Source organism: Neopelma chrysocephalum, unplaced genomic scaffold (genome assembly GCF_003984885.1).
Source record: "Neopelma chrysocephalum unplaced genomic scaffold, ASM398488v2 Primary Assembly neopelma1_96523, whole genome shotgun sequence".
Taxonomy (NCBI): domain Eukaryota; kingdom Metazoa; phylum Chordata; class Aves; order Passeriformes; family Pipridae; genus Neopelma; species Neopelma chrysocephalum.
In genome coordinates, this window is record NW_020925169.1 from 234,646 (window position 1) to 256,001 (window position 21,356).

At 35.7% G+C, this 21,356-nt stretch overlaps 1 protein-coding gene across 6 annotated transcripts in view; it reads left to right on the forward strand.

Annotated features, from left to right (window-relative positions):
• The window catches only part of MCTP1 (multiple C2 and transmembrane domain containing 1), a 189,411-nt gene that overhangs the window by 88,165 nt on the left and 79,890 nt on the right, over positions 1–21,356 (forward strand). For all 6 annotated transcript variants that reach the window (XR_003538401.1, XM_027708764.1, XM_027708767.1 and 3 more), the window contains 5 exons: positions 2,369–2,471; positions 4,561–4,663; positions 5,003–5,104; positions 5,446–5,520; positions 7,167–7,286. Coding sequence is in view for 5 of the 6 variants with exons in the window: in XM_027708764.1 (XP_027564565.1) it covers positions 2,369–2,471; positions 4,561–4,663; positions 5,003–5,104; positions 5,446–5,520; positions 7,167–7,286 (503 nt within the window). In the remaining variant the exon portion in view is untranslated. The remainder of the gene's footprint in view (positions 1–2,368; positions 2,472–4,560; positions 4,664–5,002; positions 5,105–5,445; positions 5,521–7,166; positions 7,287–21,356) is intronic.

Sequence of the window (21,356 nt, forward strand, 5' to 3'; positions counted from 1 at the left end):
TATAAGGTATGAAACAAATTCTGTGCCTCCTAATATCATTAAATAGCCCCATTAATTTAGCTACTCAATTTATGGCTTCTTATAATGCATGAAAAACTAATATGGAGTTATGGAAGCCATTATGAAATACAGATGCTTAGTGTCCGAGATTTGATTGTGGAAGGCCAATGCCAACATTCAATACCTTTCAATCACTTTACTGCCCAGAGAAAGTCTAGAGACAAGAGCAAGCCATGCTGTAGTCCGCAACTCAGTTGTTAATTTTCAGCAGAGTTCCCTTGGGTCCATGGAGCAGCAGTTTTTTGTTCAACTTTCTACTTACATATTTGTAGCCTTATGTGAAAATTATGTGTACACACACGTGTATTCTGTGCCAAAGGCAAAAGTTACTCCTTTTACTTACTGAAGAAAATAAAAACAGGTAAGAAGGACAGTGTCTCTTTTTTGGATAGCATTTATACAGTTGTCATTACTATTATAATTTGAAATATGAGTTAAATAATTTAGTCCACAGTGTGATTTCTTTCCTTTATTGCCTCTTTATTGCAACTGTCTTCTCACCATGCCCTCATGTTTTCATTACTGCTCTTTCCATCATAGCAGTTCCTCAGGTTTACCTCACAACACCTTCTTACCCTTCCAGGAAATTTCAGGAGTGCCCTGAAACCCTGGAAATACCAATCTTGCTGCCTTTTGCTTCCTCCCTCTTTGGAGAGTTCCATTTTACACAGCCAGCCTGTTGTTAAGCATCAGATTCAGTTGTCTACTTTTCTTCTTATCCTTTTGTCCTAGATTCAGCCAATGATGGGGGGGGCAGGGGCGAAGCCTGGAGCCATGCAGACCTGTCTAGGTTGTTGTTCTATACCATGCACATCGTTGCCAAGGCGGGGAAGTAGAAGTCAGGGATTCTCACTTCCCAGAAGAAAGGGTGGGGCTTTGGGTGGGGGAAAAAGGGGGTGCATGGATGTTCCACGGCCATTTTGTCCTTTCTCAGGGGAGCAGACAGCAAGTGGAGTGGTGGGGTGGTGCTAGTCCCAGCTGCATTGTGATTGTTTCATTGTCTTGGGTTTGGGTGAAAAAACACAGGCACAGAGGGTTTGTCTGCCATTGTTTTTCATTATCTTGGGCTTGGGAAAAAAAAATGGTGGAGGGAGCATCAGACTTGGTGAGCATTTTGCATGTAATCACTCTTTTATACACTATTGTTATTAGTATTGTTGCTGTTACTGTTCATTTTCTTATCTCATTGCTGTTTCCAGTAAATTGTTATTTAAACCTGTAATCTTTTGTTTCTCTCACCTGAGGCAGTGGGGGGAGGGGAGCAGCTGCATGGGGCCTGATTTCCGTCTGGGCTTAAACCATGCCACCTTTCTAAATACAAACCTTGAAAAAACTTAGTGTAAGTTTCCTGTTTTACCACCTAAACTTGTAGTCAGGATGTTTTTTCCTGCTCTCTGCTCAGTATCTAAGCACTGCTCACCTGCAGTCTTTTGCTATAAGCTGCTTATTTCACATTTAAGCACGCACACACAAGCACACTTGCGTTCCCGATTTTTTTTCTTTAGATAAAAAAAAAAGATAAACCTCCGTAGCCATTTCCATTATCCTGCTTCCATTATCACTTATTACATTTTCAAAGGAGCATCTTCATACTTTGTCTTCTGATGGTGGTCCTGCTGAGGGACCTTTTTGTAAATATATGCAAAGATACTTCATTGTTCTTTAATGTATACATTAGTCTCAACCATGTTTGACCTTCTGCTGTGCTGAGACTACAGCCCATCATTCCAGCTGATATAATTTCATTGTTTATTTGTACTTGCCCACTTTCTCTGGTGTTAAGCTTTTATATGAGACTTTCTTTAAGACTCCTTGATTTTGGGGAGAGGATTTGTATAATGTGAAACATGTAAGGCTTAGTAATTTTTGGATAATTCTGATTGGTGCTGTGTTATTGCAAATAATATGAAATAATACATTTCCTTCATATCAAAATGCTCTGTGTTATCATTACAATCAGTGGAGTATGGGCACCATTAAAGTTCTCTTAGCTGTCTCGGAAGGGTGCTTGGCATCTTTTAGGAACATGCTGTTTTTTCATCAGAAAAATCTGTATAGTGATTTTTTAAATTTTTTTTTAAGACAAAAGCCTGTTCTTTTAGCAAAGAATGTTAATAGATTAAGGAGATGAGGGCCTCTTGAATATCTTGAATATCCAGACCGTAGGACTTCCTTGAATTAATTCTTAAGAGAATTACAGTACAACTTTGGAGAAGGAAAAAAAAAATGCCAAACTAGTTTTTATTTAAACTTTGCTCTTCATATGTTTTCTTAGTTCATAAATTTTGTTCCAAATTTTCCCTTATAGGTAAAAGTGACCCATTTTGTGTAGTTGAATTGAACAATGACAGACTGCTGACACATACCATCTACAAGAACCTCAATCCAGAATGGAACAAAATCTTCACATTGTAGGTGTTTGGATTTGTGGGGGGAGTGGTGTGCAGTGGGTGTTTGGGTTGGGAAAGAGGGCAGTGGGTTTTGGGTGGATTTTTCTGGAGGTGAGGGTGTTGAAGAGAATACCTACTAGTGGTTCTGAAGAAGAATAGTGACAACATACTGATATTTCTAAACTAAACATCTGAATACTTTTTTGAAGATTAAAAACATGAAAAAAAATTATAGCAGTGGTATCATTTTAAAGGTTAAAAAGCCAGGTCTGTTTCTTGGAAACCAGCTATATGTAATGCTAAGCACTCCAGACTCCTGCTAGGTTCAGTGGGAGTTTCAAGGACCGAATCCGGTATGATGGGTTTGCCCCTGAAGTTTGAGAGGGGAAAAAACATATTGTGGTTATGACCTTCATTAAAATGGGGTTGTTAACTTTAAAAAACATTAGTCAATTGTATAAAGTTAGAAATTCTAAAAGTCTCTGAATTAAGATCAAATACTTTCCACTTCTTTTCATTTAACAACTGCACTTCTCACAATACTCTCTAGTTTAGTACTAGTACAGTGCAGCTGTTGGGTAAAATGCAGTCTAAAATATTTAGTTTGTCATGAAGTTTGGGTTTTTATCTTTCTGTTATTTCGAAGACAGTAAAAGGCTTTGGCAAAGTAGAAAAAAAGTCTTCCACAAACAAAATGTCCTTGTTATTTGTCTTGCTCAGTTGCCTTCTTTTTCTCCCTTCTTCCCTCTATCTGACTGCAATGTGACACCAATGAGTAGAAAAAAACCTGATCATTGCAGGTCTCACTGCTGCTGAAATCAGCTAACAATCCTCTGCAAAACCAGTAGAAGCTTTAGCTTTGTGTACACTTACTTCACTTTATCATCAATGAAAATGCTATATTTTGCCCTTGATCTTGAAATTCAGTGTGAATTTAACTTTTTTCCCCTCTAAATTTGTCAGTCATATATTTGGCATCCATAGATTTTTTGACCTGCAGTGAGTCCTCAGGAATGAATTCAGAACAAAAAAAAAAATCTCTCAATAGTTGTACTTTTCAACAGCTTATTATTGTTGTTCTCATTTCTGTATCTGCAAAACCATGTTAAATTCTCCATTAATTTATTTTTAATTATATGCTAATAGAGCCAATAACTAATCATCCTCCAATGGTCGGCAGTGTTCTCTGCTCAAGGAATTGCCTGGATTTCTAGAGGACAAAAGACTAATCAGGAATCAATTAGAAAACCTCTGAAGGCCTTTGTGGCCTTTTTTCTGTGTATAGTTGCATTGAATATTATATTTATCCTCAGATTTGTTAATTAATTTTTGGGCTAGCAATCCCTCATCTAGAGGCTTATATTTTACTGCAGTTAAACTGCTTTGCTTGAATTTGTGTTTGCTGGTTCAGCCATTCGATCAAAAATGAGTTCTCTCAAATAATTCTTTTTCTCCAAATAAGGAATAGAAATGTTTCACTCAAGAGTTTACAATGTACAGTGACGTTCTAGTGCATGGCAGTGGAGTGTTTAATAGCTTGCAGGCTTTTTTGCCTCAATAATAGCTGAGAAACTGATTGTTTCCTACTGTTTGTTCTTTATTTGTTGTAATGACTTTTGTATATTTGTAATTAAGCAAGGATTTCAGAAGTAAAGAGCTTGTTTTCAGTGCAAGGATATGTTCCTGTAGCTTGTAATTATTTCCATTTACAAAGCCACAGATTTCACAGTATTTGCAGTAAGAATTGCAGCAGTGGCAGCAGTGTTTAAGGGATAGCCTTTAAAAGCTCTCAGTCCTGCTACTGGGGGCTGTAAATCCCTCAGTGCTGCTCCTTGCAGGTCATGCAGCACAAACCCGAAGTAGGAGATTTAAAGCAAACCTCAGCTGGGAAAGCCTTGCAGAGAGAGAGAGAGCACGAGCAATCATTTCAGCTCTTAGAACACATTTTGGTTATACACAGGGAGGCCTCATTTACTTAAGTTTTGTTCTTCTCCATGGCTTGGAAAAATAGGTGGGTATCTGTTTGTGCTAACCTTTCACACTTTTGTCCTTGGTACTCACTGGTGTAAGTCACTTCCTCTCTCCACTGTGTGTACTACTTCCTTTGTAGTAATATAAAAGACATCCACTCGGTGCTTGAAGTGACAGTTTACGATGAAGACCGCGATCGAAGTGCTGACTTTCTAGGCAAAGTTGCTATACCACTGCTGTCTGTAAGTTTCATTCACCTGACATACCACTGAATTTTCTCTGCTGAAGCGGGGGAGGAAGAAAAAAAAATAAATTTGCAGCTCTGTATCTGTCATCTCTCAACCAAGGTCTGTAATAAGAACACTAAAATTTTAACATACTCTATTCACGGCCATGTTGAATCCCATGATAGTTAATTTTTCCTGACAGACTTAGTCCTGGTAATGAACAGGTACTTGTCAGACTTGCCACAGTTGTTTTGGGTTCTGTGTCAGTTTCAGCAGCTGGGGGTCAGGGGTCACTGGGGGGGTGTATTCAGTGGAGACTGTGAGACAGACGGCTGTCATGTCCTTTTCCTGCAGATTCAAAATGGTGAACAGAAAGCCTACGTCTTGAAAAACAAGCAGCTGACAGGGCCAACAAAGGGGGTCATCTATCTTGAAATAGATGTGATTTTTAATGCTGTAAGTCTTAACTTTGGCTTTTTTGTACTGCTAAAGAGTTCAGTTTCATGAGAGCTTTTGTTCCTGATTTGTAGAGAATTTCTGTCATTCCTCATTTTCTCTAAACCTTGATGTGTACTACAGAATACTCTTCTGCCAATGCCTGGCACACCCACTCTTTTTGTTGCTGCTGCTGCTATTGCTGCTAACGTAGGAAGCAGCAACTGTTGTCTCTGTGTACACTTATGTATTGTGGTTTGGCAGCCATGACTTTGAAACTTTGTAATTTTTGCAAATTAAAGTATATGTTATTAGTAAGGAGCACGTAAGTTTGAAATACTGACTCACATTTTAATGCATAGGTGAAAGCCAGCATAAGAACCTTAATGCCTAAAGAACAGAAGTATATTGAAGAGGAAGACAGACTGTCTAAACAGGTAAAGAGTAAGGAAACACTAATCCTTTCCAAAATCTGTAATATCAAGTGTGCACGTCCAAATATCTGGCGTCATACTACTGAGAGAAAAGAAAAACATTTTCATTATGTATTTACGAAAGAATATGATATGTTGGAGAAGGCAGAAACAAAATACATGGGTTTATTGTGTCTCCTCTATAAATTGTGGCTTAATTTCCATGAAATACATGAATAAGAACACAGTTGAAACCAGCATGTTCCACACATATCAGATTATCGCCCAGGTGCATGTAAACTAAGTCTTGCATAAATTTTTGCTGTTAACTTTGACCTAAAGTTCTCCATTTGTTGCAGGGTAAAGAGTCTTTCAGCATTATTTTAGCCAAATTTTAAATAAGTTAGTTGAATAAGGTTTGAATCAAAGGTGAAAGAAGACTAAAACACTTTATACTACAGAGAGTCCTGGGGGTAGGAAGTGTCTGGACTCTTTCTTTTTCCTCTGGATATTTTTGCTACATACAATTTTAACATTTTGGTGAAGAATATTTAAACACACATGTTTTTCTCCACTTGAACTACTTTTGATTCAGTTTTCCTGTTCCACAAATGATGTATTTTATATGGAGAGAGCTGGGCTTTCAGTTGGCTGTGGGGATAAGATTTTTGTTGTTTTCAGTGAAAAAGCAAAGGTCTCAGAACTGATTTTTACTTTTATGAAAACTTATAGACTTGAGCATAGTTTAAGTTACGTGCTGGATGAGTTTTACATCAGTTTTTTATATAGTTCATAAAAAACATTTCAAGAGGCAAAATATTTCTTTCTTTACTGTTGGGAGTAATGTAATTGCTAAAGCTACAGTTTGCTCTACTTTCCCAGCAAAGAAGCAATAAGACCTTTTACTCAAGATTAATTCTTCTTCCCACTTTCATAACAGAAAATAGTATTGTGACTTTTGGAGATGGCAGGAGGAGTGATCATTTTCTATGCAAATCAGTACACAAATAATTCATTGGTTTGTTTTTTGTTTTTGTTTGTTTGGGGTTTTTTGTTTGGTTTTAGTTTGGTTTGGTTTGGGGTTTTTTTGGGGGGGCTGAAGTAATTTTGGAGGATTTAAGTACATTTCCTGAATCAAAACCTAGAGCTGTTACGTCTTGTAGTTTGGAAAAATGCAGTTAAAAGTTAGTTTGGTAAATACTTAAAACCAGGTTTTTCAAAATACATGAGAGCAGACAAATTTGTTACAAATGTTAAAGAGTACAGATGATCTTAATTAGATTAGAGCAGTAATTTTGCATGGTTTTGGGTTAGTATGCTGCAGCATCTTTATATTGAGAAAGACCAACATTTGTTAAGGAAGGCTAAATAAAACTGAAATTTAATAAACAAAATAATTTATGAAAATTTGCAAGTGGCTTTTTAATGTTGGACAATTTCTGTACCATCTAAAATGAAATTCAGCAAATACCAATTCACATAACTAACAAATTCTCTCTCTTCTAAGCCAGAGAATTTAAACTAACTTGCTCCACTTGTGAGCTAGAGAGCTTGTTATTTTCTGTCTTCACCTTAATTAAGAAATTAAGAATGAAATTATTGTAAGCATGAGCCTTTTCTGAAACTTTTTGGGGTTTTGAAATATTTTTGTTCTTTCATGTTTTTAACAGCTACTGTTAAGGAACTTTATACGGATGAAGCATTGTATCATGGCAGTCATAACTGCCATCTGCTACATTAGCAGTTGCTTTGACTGGGATTCTCCCCCGAGAAGTCTAGCTGCTTTTTTGGTATGATCTTCTTTATACTATTTTTAATCACCCCGGTGTGTTTGTGTTCTAGACTGAGGGACAATACAGTGTAGATATGGAGGTTTTGGGTTTTTTTTAATTTATTTAAAACTTTGCATTATGATGATACTCTAAATAATGTTTATTCAGCTTTTTAGAAAAGTAACTAAGTTTAAAATGTCACACAAAAAAGAGTGTTTTTTTAAAAAGTCATAGTAATATATATACACATATATTAATAGTATATATATAATTGCTTATATAATTTATAAGTGAGTGATCCAAATCAAAATGGAGTGAAGTATTGATAATATATCTTAAGCATCTCACAAATTACTTCCATTAAATCTTCTTTGGTGCCTTCATATATTGCGTATTTATTGCATACACTTGTTTTGAATGTTATTTAAATATAATTAAGATTAAATGAGTGTTATTTTGTCCTCCGTATATGTTACACCTGTAGCTTTTTCAGAAGTACAGAGTTACAGAAAGAAGTACTCCAGACCCAAATATTTGCTTCCCTACTAAGAGGTAGTGTTCCTGAATTAAAAAAACAAACAAACAAACCAAAACAAAAAATCCACCAAAATAAAACAGAACCAACTTTAAAAGCATTAATACAAGCTTTTAGTACCTTTTAGACAGCAAGCTCTGGTCATAGTTCAGTTTTTAATGAATTCATTTTTAGTGATTTAAACAAAACTGCTGTTTCTCAATTAATGTTATCTTCATTAGTGTTAACCTTTATTTTCCTGTTAAATTTTGAAAATTCCAAGCATAAATGTTGATTGAATTGTGTTTCACAGATAAATATCTTTCTGTTTTCAAAATCATAACAGCTACAAACAAGTAGTTCCCATTTGTTGTTTCATGAGGGAGTCCTACTAGGTGTAAAAATGTATGCATGGACATACTTTCTGGAATATCTACATTTATTAAGTTGGCTGGAATACTGAGATTATGAGTCTCTCCCCCATGAATATGAACAGAGAATGGTTTTCATCTAACTTTGAATAATTGTAGAGGGAGTCTGTGTGCCTGAAGGTCAAGTGCCTCAGATTTGGAGAAATCAAACAAGGCATTGGAGCTGATTGTGCAGTAAAATGAAGTAGTTGTCTGTGTCATTAAGTCATGATGATTTGCAGGGAGTTTCTTCTAGCAGGGCTCCATTTGTACTGTTACTTGTTAAACCACCTTTTGCCTGTCAAGAATGGCAGAATGCTGTTGGTCCTTGGTTGTAGTGTTCATCAGAAGTGCAGGAGATACATGTGCTGTTCTAAAAGTCAGGGGGTTTACACTTTTACTGATGTCTGTAGCAATGACACTTAAGTGCAAAGATCTAAATATACTTGCTATTGTTTACTGTAGGACGGCGATCTGTCATTTCAGTTAAAAGTTATCAACATTTCATAGGAAAGTGCAGGTTTCTACATAAAACTCTAATGTTCATATTGCTATTACTCCTCCAGTTAGTAAGTACTCATCTCTCTAAGTCTAATTTTAATACGAATATGGAACACTCAGCAGATTGCAGTGGAAGAAGGAGAAATGGGAAAATATCCTGTTATTTGAGGCAAATGAAATTATTTTTTTGCCCATGGCACACTGGTGTAGCCATGGTAGAAGTTGTGTTGCTGTTAAAATGTAATTGTTGCTGGTCATAGGAAAAAATGAGTGTCGTAATAAGTAGTTGGAAATACATAAAACAGGGAATTTAAGCAGGTAGATCTATAATCAGTGTACATCATCATTGTAGTTACACTGTATTGCAGTAGAAACATGTTCCTGATTTTATTTTTGTATACATATATATTAATGTTTTACATATCTCTCTCCATAGAGAGAGAGAGAGAGAGATCAAAAGTTTGATTTTCTTAGTTTCCTTGCACTGTTTGTTTTGCTATGTAGTGGTTGTGGTAGTTATGGATATATTATGTTTACATTTGTGCTGTGACTGAACAGATTTATTTCTGCTCTGCATCCAAAATGGATCCTGTGCTTTTCAACCTGATGTTATTCACTCCAAGGATCTATCTGGCAAAAAAAGTTTTTGCTAGCTAAGTCAAATACATGTGAATTTCTATCATGATTATAAGCTTTGTGTTTAGATTGTTTCTGGACTTTCGTAAGCTCTTGAAATCTTGAGAGTGGTTCGCTTGGATGTGTAATGCTGAATTATACTTGCACTAAGGTTACGTTTGAATGTAATAGAGTATATAAAATAAATGTACCTATATGTATACTTTTCGTCTCTTCACTATTATACAAATTATATCTCCTCTTGACATTGACTCGCAGAGGTTAGAGAATGTCACAGTAAAATGTCATTGCCAGAAAGGAGATGAGAAATAGGCTGTTCTGGAGGTTTCCAACTCTTTAGGCAGACTAGTAAATAATGTACTGGATGTAGACTTTTAAACTAACCATTTCTTCCATCCTGTTGGATTTGAAGACATACCTTGATGGTTAACATCCTGATGCAGATTTACAGCCATTTCATGTAAGTTACATATGTGGGGGTTGATTTTTCATATCTCCCAATGCCCCAAGTCCTTGGCATTACAGTTACAAGTACTTCTGTCTAGCACCTTACCCCATGGCTTTACTTTCTCATGGGGATACGCAGGACCACAGGTGAAGAAATTCTGGCAGACTAGATCAGTTTTCAGAAACGTAATTACTAAGATCAGTCTGGAAAAAAGAACTGCTCTTGGAAACCTACAGAAAGGCTTGATTAATATGGTGACTCTGTAATAAGCTACTGTTACCTGCTTTATACACCTTCTGCACTCTTTACTACAGTTGTTTTTAAAGTCATTCTCTTTAGAGGGTCACAGTGTTAGTCATCAAGACTAATAGTGTTCATTGAAGGGCCTTGCTGATAATTTGTATTCCAGAACTTAGTTGTCTCAAACCTTTACGTTATTTGGGACATCTTAGATAAGGAAATGCTATATTAAATGTTTAGGATGATTCTTTCCAAAATCTGTCCAAAGGCACCAGCCCAATGACTTGTGTTGCCTATGCTGTGTCTAGAGTTAGAGAAACTTAGAAGGTAAATTTTCAAAGTTCTAGATTATTTCCTCCGCTAAACAATATTTTACCTGTTCCTGTTAAACTTCATAAGCTCATCACCTTCGCTGGGGATTTTGTTTGAATGACTTAAGGTTTTCCCTTGAATTCTTTTTTCTGTGCTTCAGTAATTAACAGCAGAAGAAAAATTGCCACTAACACATAATATGTTAATGTTTTCATGTAACTGTGATGTATTACTAGCTGTTATTTTTCAGATATTCAAAGATATTCATAAAATAGCTCATAAACCATAGATTGATCTGGCTAGCATATGACTTTGGATTAGAACAATCTGAAAATTTGATATTCTTTCCTGCTTTTTCATATTTATTTCCTTTTAAATACAGGAGGTACATAGCAACAACGTTAAATTAACGTTTCAATTACAGAGCAGCTTTATTGTATCACATACAGTCCTGTTATGTCTTGCAGCTGATCAAGCATGTGTTACATACTTGTGTTTATGCTTCTTAAGCACCTAAATGCAATGGAAAAGAATAGAATATGTACAGGGAGCCTTTGCCATAAATTCACATGATTTTACGTGTTTAAAACAGACCTTTAGAGTATTTAGCAGTTAATTTTCTTATTTTAATTCAGTAACTAATATGGTGCGTTTGAGGCAGAAGAACTTTATTAGAATATGCAGAAGTGGGTGTTTTTTCTTCAGATTAATCCACTGTGGGCACTGAAATATCTGCTAACTGGGCCTAATTTCCATCAGCTTCTTGACCAGACATTTCTGTTCTTGTAGATCACAAAAAATAATTGGACAACTGAGCTATCAGTAAAAGGACATGCTTCAATGTCAGTCAAGGAATTATTTTATGGGACAAACTTCAATCTTTAGTAGTGATTGTAGGTAATTTGTGCTACCATGTGTCCATTTGGAATTCTTCTAGCCTTTTCAGTTGTTATACAGTAAATACTGCTGCATTTAACGTTAGTATTTGATACACATTTAATTTCTGTACTGCTGCATGGTCCTTAGGGAGCTTTACTCTAGTGCTGTGTGAGAGAGGCAAAGTATTGATCAGTTAACATTTCAGCTACATTTATGTATGTTACAAAATTAATGAAAATGCCAGACAAAAATGTCAGAGTACACAAAAATGTAGAATTTAAATTTGGTAGTTTAATGAAAAGTTTAAGATGTGCATTGTCAAAAATATCCCCTTGCCTTTAAAGTACAATTCACAACTGAGTAACTAAATGGAACCACATATTTTACTTAGAGGAACACTAAAAACGAAATATGAGGGAATATAATCTTCAAAGTGTTTGGTATCCCAAAATGGCCTCAATAAAGTACTTTAATTGCCTGTTTGAACTTATAAGTGTTGCTCATAAAATAAACATTTTTCTTTTCTCATTTGGGAGCAGAGTACCCTCACCCAGTCACACCCATATGTCCTCAAATGAAACCTTTCTATGAAGACGTTCTCATATTCGTATTGTATTCTTCTGATACTTTCTATACGAGTATATGCATGCACACAGAAAAGTCTTTCTTAGCCTTTCAAATGTTGGTAAAATTACTTTCCCTGCATCCAGGTAATTTGTCAGGTCTAACTCACCTCGGCTTTGTCTTCTTTCAGGCATTACAGAATTCACATATGAAAATGACATAATAGTGTCCCAAGCTTTTGATCAAGTGCTCATTCTCTTGCACATACACCATTTAGTTATGGAGGTGTCATGCTAATTAATTGAAAAGGAAACAGGATTGAAAAGAGCTGATCCCTAGCAGGAAATGAGACTGTAAAATAGTTTTGTCAACTTGCTTAGCTTTTCCCAATTAAAAAGGGAAATGATCACTACTGCATATTTAGGAAGCAACATTCACTCAAAACTGAAGGAAAAAGATGATGTTTTGGGAGAGACTCGATATGACACCATCAGGAGTTGGAATGATTTGTGCTAGTTATTACGTATTTTTCTTTTATTTAACACTGTAGTTGTAGGAGAATCAGAATTTTCAGATATATTTAAAGACTTGCTGATGTTGCCATTGTTGATACTATTATTGAGGATATAACATATAAACACCTTAAAATTGCTTTTTACTAAACCTGGATGAAATGTATCATCAAATTGTCTTTGCCACCTCTTGTCTAGCATTTGAAATTGGAATAAGTGCTGGTAAAGTAGTTGCAAAAGCTTCTTACATTTCAAAAAAAGCCTTTCCAAAATTTTTTGTTGCTGTCAAAACTGCCTGTTGTCAAAAGAGAGATTTGCAGAGGTAAGGTGACATGGCAGTGGCAAGGCCAGGTACAAGATTAATTTCTGATGCACATTGCACACATGTGCAAGAGTCTTTCAGCTTTTTGTCAGCTGTATCTTGGGCAGCAGGAAAGAGTAAGAAGTGGACCAGACTGCTGTGGGGTTTTGTTTGGGGGTTTTTTTGTTTGTTTTTCAAAGTAAAACAGACAAAAAGAAAAGTTCTGTTTCCATTTTCCTAATTTTCCATAGACCAGCAGAACTGCTATTGGACCTCTGCAAAATTGCAGTGGAATATGAGCTTTCTGCAACACTTAGCTATACTGTGTGCCAGGTTTTGGAAGGTGGGATAGGAAAGAAAAACAGTAAATAGTGGAACCTGATATATATGACCATAGAGATCCATTAAATACTCATACTGAAAGAACCTACCAGCACCAGCTGTTATTAAGAAACTCCTATTTACTTAGCTATAACAAATGAGGAATGATGCTAGTGTGGAAAAACTGCTGTCATCAGTCTACATTTTGTGTTTGTCACGTTATGTGTTTGCAAATCTGATACAAATAAAGATTGGGAAATATTTATATACATAAAAGCTTCTTTTAGTATTTTGTTTTTAAAAAGTCACTTTCATTTGACTTTTTTCACAGGATGAACACATACTTGCTAGCCAGTTTTACACTGAAATTCATTACGCAGGCACAGACCTAGTGCTGTTTTTGGTAACTCAGAGCATCCTGTGTGCCACCCAGCTGCTGTTCCGGGAAAGTGTCTGACTTAGTTTCTCCATCATTTCTGCCATCACCATTCAGGGGACGGGGGTGCCCACCTGAGGATGTCTAAAATGGCATCAGCACTACCTTTAGGCACTTTAATTACTCCCTTAGGTGTTTATTTTACCTGCATATGTATTTTAGGTACCTAAGTAGATTCCATTCTGAGTTTCCTTACAGTCTTAAGGTGTTAAATCTCAAAAATACCTATGCAGTGCAGGGAATTATTTTCCTTGCTTTTCCCTTCACTACCAGACAGTTCTTCCCACCTCTTTTCCTTAGAAAATAGGTATTTGAGTATTCTGAAAGTATTTCGTTATCCACAAAATTGTGGTTGATGAAAAATTGTAGAAATTGACAAAAACTACTAGTTACTCTCCTGTATTTAGAGTTACCTCAAAAGTTCTAAAAACAATTTTAGATTTCCTGTTAAGGCAGTGATGTGACTAGAAATCTGGGCAGCCAATTTGTGTGAGTTGCCGTCTTGCTCTGGAGTGTGTTTCTGATAACCTAAGGCATGTACAAGGCAATCTCCCCCTGCCTGGTGTTACTGGAAAAGTTGCAGAGTACTTCTATTGGACCCATCATAGATATGTGTCTGGAGAGGGCTGGCATTGCACTTTCCTCTTGAGTGCACATAACTGTCCTGAATGAAAAACTTTTCACTTGAAGGAATTCAGGCTACATTGATACTGATTTTGGTTAATTATTTAGTAATGGTGTTCTAAGGTAATGTGTACTCTATCACTCTTGGTTTCTCTAAGGTGCTCTTTCACAGTCGTTGCAGGAAGTCTCGGCCATTTAAATTTTCATGACTTAAAATGTGGACATGGTTGATTATAAGATATCTTAACTTTTCATCATCTTTTAGTGATGAGTTATATGAGAAGTAACACATCCTCACGTAGCCTCAACCACATTGCTTGTAAAGCCTGTGTGTTTTCAATGGCCTATCTTGCTCAGTAACTTCTTTTACTGTCATGGCAATATAAGGAGGAGCAAAAACTGCCTCAAAGATCTTTTTAGTAAAGCGTCGAAGCAAGAAAAAATGTTGTCTAGAGATAGCGTTTTAGTATGTGAAAAAGTATGGACAGAATGTTAAATTTTTACTGAATGTGTTGCATAAGTGATTTCACTTCTGCAGGAAAGGAGAATTTCAGTTGACCTTGAAGTAAAAAGCCTGTAAACGTCATAGTCTCTTATTTGATAGAAGCAGCATTTCTTCTTTCATTTTTAGCTTATTTACTTTTCAGAAGAAAAATAGTAGGAGTTTATATCTCCAAATCTGTTTAATAATTGGCAACAAGAAGGCATAATTTAAAAGCATTGTTTATTTTGGATTCAGTGGTAGCTTGTACTTACTCCAGAATAAGTATTAACACTTATCCAGTAGAGATAACTAACATTGTGAGCACAGTTGTTACTAAAGAGAAAAAAAAATAATAATTGTAAGTCAAATGGCTTCAGCTGAGACTGAATAGACTTACAAGTGTATGGCAGATCTTTGAGTTTGTACATTTCCATGAATGACATCTGAAGTTACAACACTCTAACTGCTTTCCAGAGATACAAGTACTCTACGAAGAACCCACTCATTTTCAAAAGTAAAAAATTGACATAATTTAGTCTTATTTATCTGAGATTGACCACTGCTCTCACAGCTGTTATTAGCACTGCAAAGTTATCTGTTAAAACTAGTATTATGTAATTTGAACTTCTTGGACAATTAGTGTGCAACACTGGAAGAATAAGAGACATGATTTTCTCTTTTCAGTCGTATAGTAGCTGTGATTAGCTATGCCAGTTCTAATTGACTGGTCTCTTTAAGCAGACACTGCTCATTAATGAATGGAGACAGACACTTCCTAACCCCATTAAAAAAACAAAAAGGTATCAAAGGAATGTGCTCAAAAATGAATAAAATTAATTCTGTTTTGATGTACAGAATACATATTTTGCATTCATCACACCAGGAAGTGGCTCTGTATGCTTGGGAAAGCTATGATTAAAACACCATCAAGCTGACATCAATGCATATCTATGATTCTCTGCACTCCGTATGTCTCCTTTATATCATAACTTGTTAAGCTGAAGGTAAATATCTACTTTAATCATACCTTTGTGTCCTGGTTCCAGCCAGGAAATGGTTAATTTTTGCAGTAGCCAGGAGGGGGCATGGCTAGGACCTGGAGGTTATTCTGTACTGCCTCATATCATTGCTGGGAGTAGGGGGAAGGGAGTATCTTCCGGGGAGAAGGAATCCCTTCTGGGTTGGCATAATGTGGCAGAGGGAGTGGTTTGGTATTGTTGTTTCCTCTTTCTTGTACCCTCTGTCATTAGTATTGTTGCTGCTACTGTTTGTTTTCTTGTCTTATTGCTGTTTCCATCTCAACCGGTGATCTTCACCTTTTGTGCCTCCAGTTCTCCTCTCCATCCCACCTCAGGGGAAGGGAGGATGGGGAGGGGGGTGAGCAATCGAACAGTGCGTGGTTTGGAGAGTCTCAGTGGGAGCACTGAATTGGGGAATATCATTCCTAAACCATGACAAGTAACAAGGACAATGACAGGCTGTTTTTGGAAGTTGAGTGCATTTTTAAAAAAACATTATTTGTTTAAGGCTCAGTCACAGTGTATTTTCTGCCAGGCGAGAGAAGCACAATAGTATTTAGTATTTGCTTACATTTGTCCTCAGTTTTTAAGTACACAAGTGCATGATGTCTGTTTAGCTTGAGATGCTCTTTTCTGGACTACTCTCACCTTAATAAAGTCAGCTTGTATGATTCTCTTCTTGCTCTGTTTATTTCTGGTGCTTGTTTACAAGGTAGAGAAGAAATCTCTTCCTTATCTCAGACCAGAAGGCACAGGTGTACGTATTTGAATCTCTATTTTCCAATGACAAATTCTTCATTTGTGAGGAAAAGTGTATTTTTAATAATTAAATCCAGCTAATTCCTTTGAAAATGAGTGATCAGTACTATAAGGGATACTATTAATGTTTATTTAAGCCTGTTTATTTAAGAAAGAAAGACTGAGTAATTTTGTCTTGTTTCAATGTTCTTTTTGCTGTTTTCTCTTGAAGAAAAAATACCAGCAGATACTTATTCCTTCATCATGACTTAAATTTAAAATTTTTAATATTTACTGCCATATTAATTATTACTTTTGTAAACCAACACTGTTAGCAGAGGGATTCTGAGTTAATAAAAACATCATAGTATTAGTATATAAAACACAATATAATTTTCCCAAGACAATGATTACCAGTGTAAGACCACATTAACAGCACTTAATGCTTATTCTTTAAATGTGCTTGATTTTCATCAGTTAGGAATCATACCACAAAATTGCAGCAAGCAAACATAGAAATGTATTGCAGTGATATAGTTTACAACAGAGGTAACTAATGCCTTGCTTGAGCTTTGTTTCTGTGTTGTATCATTGTCTTCATAGCATTACAACTTCACGTCAATCTGAATAGTGCTTTTAATACTGAATATTAGGCTCCTTCAATACAATGGCAGTGAAACATTAAAAAAGTTATTTCTTCATGACAATCTATTAGTTGGAGCATTTGGAAAATAACTTTAGTGTGCTGATAGGTCTTTATAGTGTAGTATTCTTTTCACATTCAAGAATCGCTTTGGGTGTGATTTACAGGGTTTTAACCTTTTAAGACACTTCAGCTTTGCTCAAAGGGTGCTTCAGGTTTTTATTAGCTACCTTGATTCCATCAGTATAAGCAAGATACATCTCTATAAATTAGCGATTCTCTGGGGCATACTTCTTTGCATATTCGGAGTTGAGAGCTCTATCAGCCCCATCCAATGAATGGTGGACCAGTCTGAAGTTACCTACCACAGCCTGGGCTCCTGACCCCAGTCAGGCACCCTCCTGCCTCTCCACCGGAGCACCTGCAAACTGAGCCGTGCCCCATTCAGCCCTGCAAGAACAGCTCCATTGTCACATTTTCTGAGGGAAAATTATTCCAGTTCTACTTCTGAATTAAAAGCAAGGCTGTTATTACTCAAGGGATGTTAGGCCTCACTGCTTTCTTGAGAAAACAAATTTGCTGTAATTTTATCTGTAATTTAGTACTGCTTGCGTGCAAATAGAGTCTACATTGTATAGAATTTGAGGAAGAAGTAAGGGTTTGTTAAAACCATAAAATGGTTGGGTAACCATTATACTTCCAAAAGCAGCCTTATCAAAGTCACAGGTTAAGTAAAAAAAAAACAAACCAAAAAACCCCAAATCCAACCCCCCCGATAAACAACAACCAACCTCCCCCTCCAAACAAAAAACATTTATTACATTAACCATCTATTTTGAATTTGCTTCAAAGAAGTAAGCTTTCTGTCTATATGGAGAATATGGCAAAATTGCAAGTGAACAAAATTTGCCTTGACCAACAGCCCAGCTGAGAATGGCTGTGGTAAAGGCTACTCAGATCTTTTTTTCTGCAAGGTTTTTTTTTTTGCTTTCTCACAGTAAATGTAGCGGAGCTTTGCTGTTCTCAAGTTCCACTTTCTTGAAGAATATGATGTCAAAATGCTTAAATGCTGTTTCCCTTTCGTCGGTTGATTCTCGATGATCAGCATTTAATAGAAATAATATTGCTTAGAACCTTCGTCCTGTATGCATAGGAAAACTTAACCCTCACCAATGATGCTGTTGAGGCTGGTCCAAATCAGTAGAGTATTTTATTCTGTCCAAGTTCATTTTTACAACTGTGTGCTTGTTTGCTACCTTACATCCTGATTAGGCAGCAAATGTGCAAACTACTTTCTACATATTCTTGCTCTCTCTTTTTCTTTTTTTTAATGAAAAAAATCCAATCCAGTTGTAGGAGTTTGATCTTGCTGATTAGCAGAGGTAGAGTTAAGAACTTAATGTGGTTTCTAATTATTTGGCAGCTGTCATTAGTGAGTGACAATGTAGCTAATCCCTCCCGACACACAAGCCTGCTCCTCCATTCTCCCAAAAGCAGCAGCAGCCACCTCCAGGCACACTCTTAGCTGAAGCTGGAAGCAGGGAGTGCGTATCTGACCTAGGATCTGAACCTGGGAATCTCTGGTTAGTATGCTTCATTGCCTCTGGATCACGGCTCTCACCCTTCTGCTCCTTTTCTTACAATGTCTAATATGCCTAATTTAAATTAAATTATTTTAATTAAATCATTCCACTGTTTCTCACCATGCAACACAGTTAAGAGCTGTAGCTGGCAGTGTTATAAATCAGGTGTCTCCCCTTGATTGGGTCAAAGTTAGTGAGCCAAAGATGACTCTGGATGCTGGCATAGGCAGAGCAAAAAGGGTATGTGAAAAGGGTATGTGAAAAGACTCAGCACTTAAACTAGAACTGAGAGACACAGCGGTTACTGTTATAAGCATCAGTAGCATTCCTGCTGGTATTTTTCTCTCCGCATTGTCACAAGCACTGGGTTCACTGTTTGTGGGGAAGACAAAAGGCTGAGCAAGGAGTCTGTGATTTCTGGATGGAAATAAAGCTCATCTTGGTTTATCTCTGATTTGAGCAATCCTGTAATTTGCCAGTCAGGGAGCGTAGTGAATTCTCCACTGCATCACCGGAGTTTTTCGTAGATGACCCCTCGACAGCTGATGACATTGTACTGTGGTACTCTGAGGCTTGTATTTATTTTATTTTCTGCAGACATCCATTCCTTCTCACATTCTTTTTATTAAGAATCTGAATTAATCCCCTCCCTCAAGTTACACTGAGGAAAGTAAACAAAAAGCTTGAAGAATTCTAATGCAGGAGGAATGCTTTAAAACAAGGCTATCTGTGTTCTAAAATGTGATTATTGACTAATTAAGTTCTATTGTCTGCCTTGCAATGACAAAGATGGCACTTCTTTGAGACCACTTTAAGATCTGGAAGGTAGAACCAACAACCCCGCTTACCTCTGAAGTACCGGGCTATCTGCTTGCTCTATGATGTATTTCACATCTGTTGAGTTTTGATTTTTAGAACTGATAGTCAAATATAAAATAGAAATTAGTTTAAAAATTACAGATTATTTCTGGGGCACTCTCAGTGTTCACTTTTATGATAGTTGCATTTTTTTAAGTTAATGCAGTTTAAAAATAATTTTACGTTTCCCATCACAAAGGAAGGAAATGAGACATTGGATGCACAAACAAAAGCTTTATTAGTTTACGACAAGTAATCCATCTTTTTGCATTAGTGTAGCATTCTACCCCAGATTATTTTTCATAATTGATAATTTGTGAGTCCTATATGTTATTTATTCTTTTATGCGTTTCTAACTAGTGAATAATGGCAAAGGTCATAGAGATTTCATAAAGGAAATGGTTTTTATTTTTTCAGTTTTGATTGGTGTTCTGAAGAATTTTGTGAATCTTTCAGAGAAAACTACAAAGAAAAAAAGTGATAGCCATTTTCCTGGAAGGAAGTTTATGCAAATACTGTTATAGCAATGCAAAGAACAAATTAATTTTAGGACACACATGAAGCAGGGTGAAAATATTTACCTAAATCAGTTGTGTTTTATGTAATAGTGATTAGTTTTAAAAGTTGGAAGTGTATGTATTGCCTATACATGCAGCAAAATTAAAAATTATATTTGCATGTGACTGAATAAATTTGATTTTTTCCCTATCAGAAATATTTTTGCAGTAGTTACCTTCTACCATGAAACTAGGGGGAATGATAAACATGTGCCATCTCCACTTTTTAGAAAAATTTAATATTGGATACGGGTTGAGAAATTATAACAAGGGGGAAAAAAATCTTTGCATTTAAAATATTAGGAGGCACCAAAATGGGATTATGTGTTCATGCATTAGTTTGTCACAGAGAAGTAATTAATAAAAGGGTTTGGGCATATCATTTAAAATTTAGTTATCCTAATGAGAAAGCTAGTAGGAACTTTTCCCTTTACTAATATTTTTCCCACTACCCATGAACATTTTACCACTAACTGCTCACAGACTTTCTGATGCAATTAAAAATTGGGGGAACTGAATAAAATATGAATAAGTTCAATTAGTGGGAAAGGCAACTTGATATAATTTACAGACAACTACATAGGAGGTATAAAATATTTTTAAAATAATTAAATACTAATTTCACACTAAAGTTATTATGAATTTCCTGCTACGGCTTGTGTGGTTCTCTCCTCAACAGTCATTTAAATGTGCTCTGAACATTTTAATTATTATGAGACATTTTTATAAAAAATATGATCAAAGACTATCTTCATAATTAAAATAGAATTGAGATCATTTAATTGTGATGTAAATATATTATTATATTTAGAATATAATTACGATAATGTGTATTCTTCCCCCCTCCATTACTAAAAATAAAAAAAAAAAAGAATAGGTTTTGGTAAAACTGTTCTTGAAATTTTATCCAAAAATCATGAATAAACGAATATTTTGCAAAAAAATTTGTATCTCAAATCAGTAACAATATCAGTAGGATCTTGTCCTTAAGAGATATTTTAGTTACCTAAGAATAAAGCAAAAGATATGTATTGTTGCTGAACACTTTTTATTTCATTCTATAGCATACATCAATACCATTGGTTCTTTAAGGTGTTTTTTTTTCAGTTTTGACCAAAGCTTATGTTGTGGTCTTTTTCTTTGTGATAGTGTTTCTAGCTAAGCTGGAATTAGTTACTAATGTATTCTATTTATTTCAGAAAAGTGCTTTAATGTAGATTATCTGTTCAACTGAGACAGTAAAATAAGGCACTTTTTTAGCTCATCAGCTAATTGATTTTACATGTCATAATTGTTTGATACAAATAAAAATTTATGTGGACATTTATTCCTTAGGAGGAACTTAGGATTTGGACAAATGGACACAAAAAAAGTCTTGTTTTAAAATTCCCCTTTTCATAGCATGGCAGTGTTTTTAAAACTTACATGATTATACTTTGAAAGGATGCTGTCCTTTCATCACTATAGATATAAAAAAATACAACCTTTCAATACAGAACTGCTGAATC